The sequence below is a fragment of the Electrona antarctica genome, assembly GCF_951216825.1.
Source record: "Electrona antarctica genome assembly, contig: scaffold_421, whole genome shotgun sequence".
Taxonomy (NCBI): domain Eukaryota; kingdom Metazoa; phylum Chordata; class Actinopteri; order Myctophiformes; family Myctophidae; genus Electrona; species Electrona antarctica.
In genome coordinates, this window is record NW_027637009.1 from 59,493 (window position 1) to 66,992 (window position 7,500).

The window sequence follows — 7,500 nt, forward strand, 5'->3', positions numbered from 1 at the left end:
CCTATAGCTGACATTTAGCATCTTCCACCTAACCTAATCGCTGAGTAGCCTCACACATTAACCTAATGCTAACATTTAGCATCTTCCACCTAACCTAATCGCTGAGTAGCCTCACACATTAACCTAATGCTAACATTTAGCATCTTCCACCTAACCTAATCGCTGAGTAGCCTCACACATTAACCTGTAGCTAACATTTAGCATCTTCCACCTAACCTAATCGCTGAGTAGCCTCACACATTAACCTGTAGCTAACATTTAGCATCTTCCACCTAACCTAATCGCTGAGTAGCCTCACACATTAACCTTTAGCTAACATTTAGCATCTTCCACCTAACCTAATCGCTGAGTAGCCTCACACATTAACCTAATGCTAACATTTAGCATCTTCCACCTAACCTAATCGCTGAGTAGCCTCACACATTAACCTAATGCTAACATTTAGCATCTTCCACCTAACCTAATCGCTGAGTAGCCTCACACATTAACCTAATGCTAACATTTAGCATCTTCCACCTAACCTAATCGCTGAGTAGCCTCACACATTAACCTATAGCTGACATTTAGCATCTTCCACCTAACCTAATCGCTGAGTAGCCTCACACATTAACCTATAGCTGACATTTAGCATCTTCCACCTAACCTAATCACTGAGTAGCCTCACACATTAACCTTTAGCTAACATTTAGCATCTTCCACCTAACCTAATCGCTGAGTAGCCTCACACATTAACCTAATGCTAACATTTAGCATCTTCCACCTAACCTAATCGCTGAGTAGCCTCACACATTAACCTATAGCTGACATTTAGCATCTTCCACCTAACCTAATCGCTGAGTAGCCTCACACATTAACCTATAGCTGACATTTAGCATCTTCCACCTAACCTAATCGCTGAGTAGCCTCACACATTAACCTATAGCTGACATTTAGCATCTTCCACCTAACCTAATCACTGAGTAGCCTCACACATTAACCTTTAGCTAACATTTAGCATCTTCCACCTAACCTAATCGCTGAGTAGCCTCACACATTAACCTATAGCTGACATTTAGCATCTTCCACCTAACCTAATCGCTGAGTAGCCTCACACATTAACCTGTAAACCCATAAAGCTGCCAAGATTCAAATTAAATGGAAAATACGAAAAGTCAATTGAAATCAGAGAAATGCTTTTTAATTTTCAGGTCATTAATTGAGTCAAAAATAAATCTAAAATGCATTTAATCTACAGTGTGCTCATTCTATGACAAAATAAAAGATCATTTGATTAAAAAAAATCCAAAAAATGCCCTGGACAATATTACAATGAAAATGCAATTTTGAAAATTCAAATTAAATGCTTTTTAACCTTCAGATAATTAACTAATTTAAGTGAATATATAATGCAATATCTCTCTCTCTCTCTCTCTCTCTCTCTCGCTCTCTCTCGCTCTCTCTCTCTCGCTCTCTCTCGCTCTCTCTCGCTCTCTCAGACGGTGGACTTTGAGACCAAGCGGTCGTACTCGTTGAGAGTGGAGGCGTCCAACCCTCACGTCGACCCTCGCTTCATCGCCTGGGGACCGTATAAGGACGAGGCCACCATTAAGGTACTGTGTGTGTGTGTGTGTGTGTGTGTGTGTGTGTGTGTGTGTGTGTGTGTGTGTGTGTGTGTGTGTGTGTGTGTGTGTGTGTGTGTGTGTGTGTGCTCACCCAAACACATCTCTCTGTTTTTACTAAAACTACAACATGACGTCACTGAGCCGCGGTGGTTAGAGACTCACCGCTCACCCAAACACATCTCTCTGTTTTTACTAAAACTACAACATGACGTCACTGAGCCGCGGTGGTAAGAGACTCACCGCTCACCCAAACACACCTCTCTGTTTTTACTAAAACTACAACATGACGTCACTGATCCGCGGTGGTAAGAGACTCACCGCTCACCCAAACACACCTCTCTGTTTTTACTAAAACTACAACATGACGTCACTGAGCCGCGGTGGTACGAGACTCACCGCTCACCCAAACACAACAGGAATCTTTGAAAACAACAACCCATAGACTTGTGTAGCCGACCGCCCACACTGTGCGTGCGTGCGTGCGTGCGTGCGTGCGTGCGTGCGTGCGTGCGTGCGTGCGTGCGTGTACAGGATAATGAACAGACCACTGTAAACATTTGACCCACTTTCATACCCCCCCCTCTCCCCCCTCTCCCCCCTCTAAAAGGTGTTGTCAGAAACAGCCTCATAACCTCATTAAATATGTAAATTAGACACAATAACCTCATTAAATATGTAAATGGGACATTATTTAACAAAATCAAAACATTGCAAGGTCACCACCTAGGACGTATCCTCAGTGATGTATCCCAAGGTCACCTGGGACGTATCCTCAGTGATGCATCCCAAGGTCACCTGGGACGTATCCTCAGTGATGTATCCTAAGGTCATCACATGGGACGTATCCTCAGTGATGAATCATAAGGTCATCACCTGGGACGTATCCTCAGTGATGTATCCTAAGGTCATCACCTGGGACGTATCCTCAGTGATGTATCCTAAGGTCATCACCTGGGACGTATCCTCAGTGATGAATCCTAAGGTCATCACCTGGGACGTATCCTCAGTGATTTATCCCAAGGTTTCTGGTCTCCCAACATCGTACCCCTCACTCAGGTGACCCAACCGGGGTTACCAATTCCCAACTTACGTCCCAGTAGCTACCCTCGATCAGTCACATTAGGGAAAGACCAGGACCACACAATCCGTTGGAACTACTCCAGAACTACTCTGCCGGGACTGGGAGGTACGCTTCTGGCGCATAGAAGGACTAGGCTCTGTGGGTTGACTCCTGTCCGGGCCCCTCCTACGTCTCTCTGTGGGTTGTCTCCTGTCCGGACCCCTCCTATGTCTCTCTGTGGGTTGTCTCCTGTCCGGACCCCTCCTACGTATCTCTGTGGGTTGTCTCCTGTCCGGGCCCCTCCTACGTATCGCTGTGGGTTGTCTCCTGTCCGGGCCCCTCCTACGTATCGCTGTGGGTTGTCTCCTGTCCGGGCCCCTCCTACGTCTCTCTGTGGGTTGTCTCCTGTCCGGGCCCCTCCTACGTCTCTCTGTGGGTTGTCTCCTGTCCGGGGCCCTCCTACGTCTCTAGGCTCTGTGGGTTGACTCCTGTCCGGGGCCCTCCTACGTCTCTAGGCTCTGTGGGTTGTCTCCTGTCCGGGCCCCTCCTACGTCTCTCTGTGGGTTGTCTCCTGTCCGGGCCCCTCCTACGTCTCTCTGTGGGTTGACTCCTGTCCGGGCCCCTCCTACATCTCTCTGTGGGTTGTCTCCTGTCCGGGCCCCTCCTACGTCTCTAGGCTCTGTGGGTTGTCTCCTGTCCGGGCCCCTCCTACGTCTCTCTGTGGGTTGTCTCCTGTCCGGGCCCCTCCTACGTCTCTCTGTGGGTTGTCTCCTGTCCGGGCCCCTCCTACGTCTCTCTGTGGGTTGTCTCCTGTCCGGGCCCCTCCTACGTCTCTAGGCTCTGTGGGTTGACTCCTGTCCGGGGCCCTCCTACGTCTCTAGGCTCTGTGGGTTGTCTCCTGTCCGGGCCCCTCCTACGTCTCTCTGTGGGTTGTCTCCTGTCCGGGCCCCTCCTACGTCTCTCTGTGGGTTGACTCCTGTCCGGGCCCCTCCTACATCTCTCTGTGGGTTGTCTCCTGTCCGGGCCCCTCCTACGTCTCTAGGCTCTGTGGGTTGTCTCCTGTCCGGGCCCCTCCTACGTCTCTCTGTGGGTTGTCTCCTGTCCGGGCCCCTCCTACGTCTCTCTGTGGGTTGTCTCCTGTCCGGGCCCCTCCTACGTCTCTCTGTGGGTTGTCTCCTGTCCGGGGCCCTCCTACGTCTCTCTGTGGGTTGACTCCTGTCCGGGCCCCTCCTACGTCTCTCTGTGGGTTGTCTCCTGTCCGGGCCCCTCCTACGTCTCTCTGTGGGTTGTCTCCTGTCCGGGCCCCTCCTACGTCTCTCTGTGGGTTGTCTCCTGTCCAGGCCCCTCCTACGTCTCTCTGTGGGTTGTCTCCTGTCCGGGCCCCTCCTACGTCTCTCTGTGGGTTGTCTCCTGTCCAGGCCCCTCCTACGTCTCTCTGTGGGTTGTCTCCTGTCCAGGCCCCTCCTACGTCTCTCTGTGGGTTGTCTCCTGTCCGGGCCCCTCCTACGTCTCTCTGTGGGTTGACTCCTGTCCGGGCCCCTCCTACGTCTCTCTGTGGGTTGACTCCTGTCCAGGCCCCTCCTACGTCTCTCTGTGGGTTGACTCCTGTCCGGGCCCCTCCTACGTCTCTCTGTGGGTTGTCTCCTGTCCGGGCCCCTCCTACGTCTCTAGGCTCTGTGGGTTGACTCCTGTCCGGGGCCCTCCTACGTCTCTCTGTGGGTTGTCTCCTGTCCGGGCCCCTCCTACGTCTCTCTGTGGGTTGTCTCCTGTCCGGGCCCCTCCTACGTCTCTCTGTGGGTTGTCTCCTGTCCGGGCCCCTCCTACATCTCTCTGTGGGTTGTCTCCTGTCCGGCCCCTCCCACGTCTCTCTGTGTAGTATCTGATACTCGTAGAGTAGTTTATTAAAACACCTCTCGTCTGTCTGTCTGTCTGTCTGTCTCTCTGTCTGTCTGTAGATAACGGTAGAAGACTCAGACGAGCCTCCGGTGTTCGTCGCTCCCAGCTACATGTTCGAGGTGGACGAGAACTCTGCTGCAGGAACCACGGTGGGAAGAGTCCACGCTAAAGATACCGACGTCGCTAACAACCCCGTCAGGTAAGAGGAGGCCACACTAATGCTAACGTAGCTAACAACCCAGTCAGGTTAGAGTCCACGCTAATGCTAACGTAGCTAACAACCCAGTCATGTAAGAAGAGTCCACGCTAATGCTAACGTCGCTAACAACCCCGTCATGTAGGAAGAGTCCACGCTAATGCTAACGTAGCTAACAACCCCGTCAGGTAGGAAGAGTCCACGCTAAAGATACCAACGTCGCTAACAACCCCGTCAGGTAGGAAGAGTCCACGTTAATGCTAACGTTGCTAACTACCCCGTCAGGTAAGAAGAGTCCACGCTAATGCTAACGTAGCTAACAACCCCGTCGGGTAAGAAGAGTCCACGCTAATGCTAACGTAGCTAACAACCCCGTCAGGTAAGAAGAGTCCACGCTAATGCTAATGTAGCTAACAACCCAGTCAGGTGAGAATAGCCCACGTTAATGCTAACGTTGCTAACAACCCTGTCACGTAAGAATAGCCCACGCTAATGCTAATGTCGCTAACAACCCAGTCAGGTAAGAAGAGCCCACGCTAATGCTAACGTAGCTAACAACCCAGTCAGGTAAGAATAGCCCACGCTAATGCTAACGTCGCTAACAACCCTGTCACATAAGAATAGCCCACGCTAATGCTAATGTAGCTAACAACCCAGTCAGGTAAGAAGAGCCCACGCTAATGCTAACGTAGCTAACAACCCAGTCAGGTAAGATGCTCCTGCACAGCCAGGGTTTGTAAGGAAAGCAGCTCTGTTAGCTTCCCTAGTTCAGGATCACTGGAACACTCCTGATGAACTCTTTATAACACCCCTGGGATTAAATTGATATAAAGTGATTATAACACTCCTGGGATTAGGGTAGGATTAGGGTAGGATTAGGGTAAATAATCCTAACTAGGGTAGGATTAGGGTAAATAATCTTAACTAGGGTAGGATTGGGGTAAATAATCCTAACTATAGTAGGATTAGGGTAAATAATCCTAACTAGGGTAGGATTAGGGTAAATAATCCTAACTAGGGTGTTAGGGTAAATAATCCTAACTAGGGTAGGATTAGGGTAAATAATCCTAACTAGGGTAGGATTAGGGTAAATAATCCTAACTAGAGTAGAATTAGGGTAAATAATCCTAACTAGGGTGTTAGGGTAAATAATCCTAACTAGGGTAGGATTAGGGTAAATAATCCTAACTAGGGTAGGATTAGGGTAAATAATCCTAACTAGGGTAGGATTGATATAAACCGATTTAAGGTGTATTTTATATTACCCTGAAATATACTTTTAATCAGAATCCAGACAATCAGAATCAAGTATTGGGACTAACCGCTTTAGAATGTTAGTTATATGTTAACATGTGGTTATATTTAAAGGTACATGATTCCTATTATTAGTTATATAGTAATGTTAATATAATGTTTATATATTATTTAAAGGTACATGATTCCTCGCTACACAGACGTAGAACATGTTAATGTTAATATAATGTTTATATATTATTTAAAGGTACATGATTCCTCGCTACACAGACGTAGAACATGTTAATGTTAATATAATGTTTATATATTTAAAGGTACATGATTCCTCGCTACACAGACATAGAACATATTATTAGTTATAATGTTAATATTATGTTTATATTATATTTACAGGTATATAATATATATAATGTTTATATTTCCAGATATATGATTCCTCGCTACACAGACGTAGAGCAGTTCTTCAGCGTCGATGCAGAAGATGGAATGATCACAACGACCAGACCTCTGGACAGAGAGACGTTGGTCTGGCACAACATCTCTGTTGCTGCTACGGAGATAGGTAGGACCCCTGACCTATGACCCCTGACCTATGACCTATGACCCCTGACCTCTGGACAGAGAGACGTTGGTCTGGCACAACATCTCTGTCTCTGCTACGGAGATAGGTAGGACCCCTGACCTATGACCCCTGACCTCTGACCTCTGGACAGAGAGACGTTGGTCTGGCACAACATCTCTGTTTCTGCTACGGAGATAGGTAGGACCCCTGACCTATGACCCCTGACCTATGACCCCTGACCTCTGGACAGAGAGACCTTGGTCTGGCACAACATCTCTGTTTCTGCTACGGAGATAGGTATGACCCCTGACCTATGACCCCTGACCTATGACCCCTGACCTATGACCCCTGACATATGACCTACGACCCCTGACCTATGACCCCTGACCTATGACATATGACCCCTGACCTATGACCCCTGACCTATGACCCCTGACCTATGACCCCTGACCTATGACCCCTGACCTATGACCCCTGACCCCTAACATAATATATTCTCTGTGTCTGCTACTGAGCTAGGTAACTATTAATATAATATAATATAATATAATATAATATAATATAATATAATATAATATAATATAATAGTGATTCAGAATAACTCTTAGGCCTCTCTCACACCATGAGACGCATGTTGGGAGTGTCATGGCCGCCTCAATGCATTTCCAATGGGAGTGTCATGGCCGCCTCAATGCATTTCCAATGGGAGTGTCATGGCCGCCTCAATGCATTTCCAATGGGAGTCACATGGTTTGAAGACACAACCTTGTTGCATGGAGGGGGGGGGGGGGGGGTGCATGTGACTCCCATTGGAAATGCATTGAGGCGGCCATGACACTCCCATTGGAAATGCATTGAGGCGGCCATGTGACTCCCATTGGAAATGCATTGAGGCGGCCATGTGACTCCCATTGGAAATGCATTGAGGCGG

At 48.4% G+C, this 7,500-nt stretch overlaps 1 protein-coding gene across 1 annotated transcript in view; it reads left to right on the plus strand.

Moving 5' to 3' along the window:
- Positions 1-7,500, plus strand: part of LOC306919511 (cadherin-11-like) — a 25,157-nt gene that overhangs the window by 2,303 nt on the left and 15,354 nt on the right. Inside the window, exons 2-4 of the mRNA XM_079532272.1 lie at positions 1,476-1,589; positions 4,617-4,756; positions 6,433-6,569. Coding sequence (XP_079388398.1) covers positions 1,476-1,589; positions 4,617-4,756; positions 6,433-6,569 — 391 coding nt within the window. The remainder of the gene's footprint in view (positions 1-1,475; positions 1,590-4,616; positions 4,757-6,432; positions 6,570-7,500) is intronic.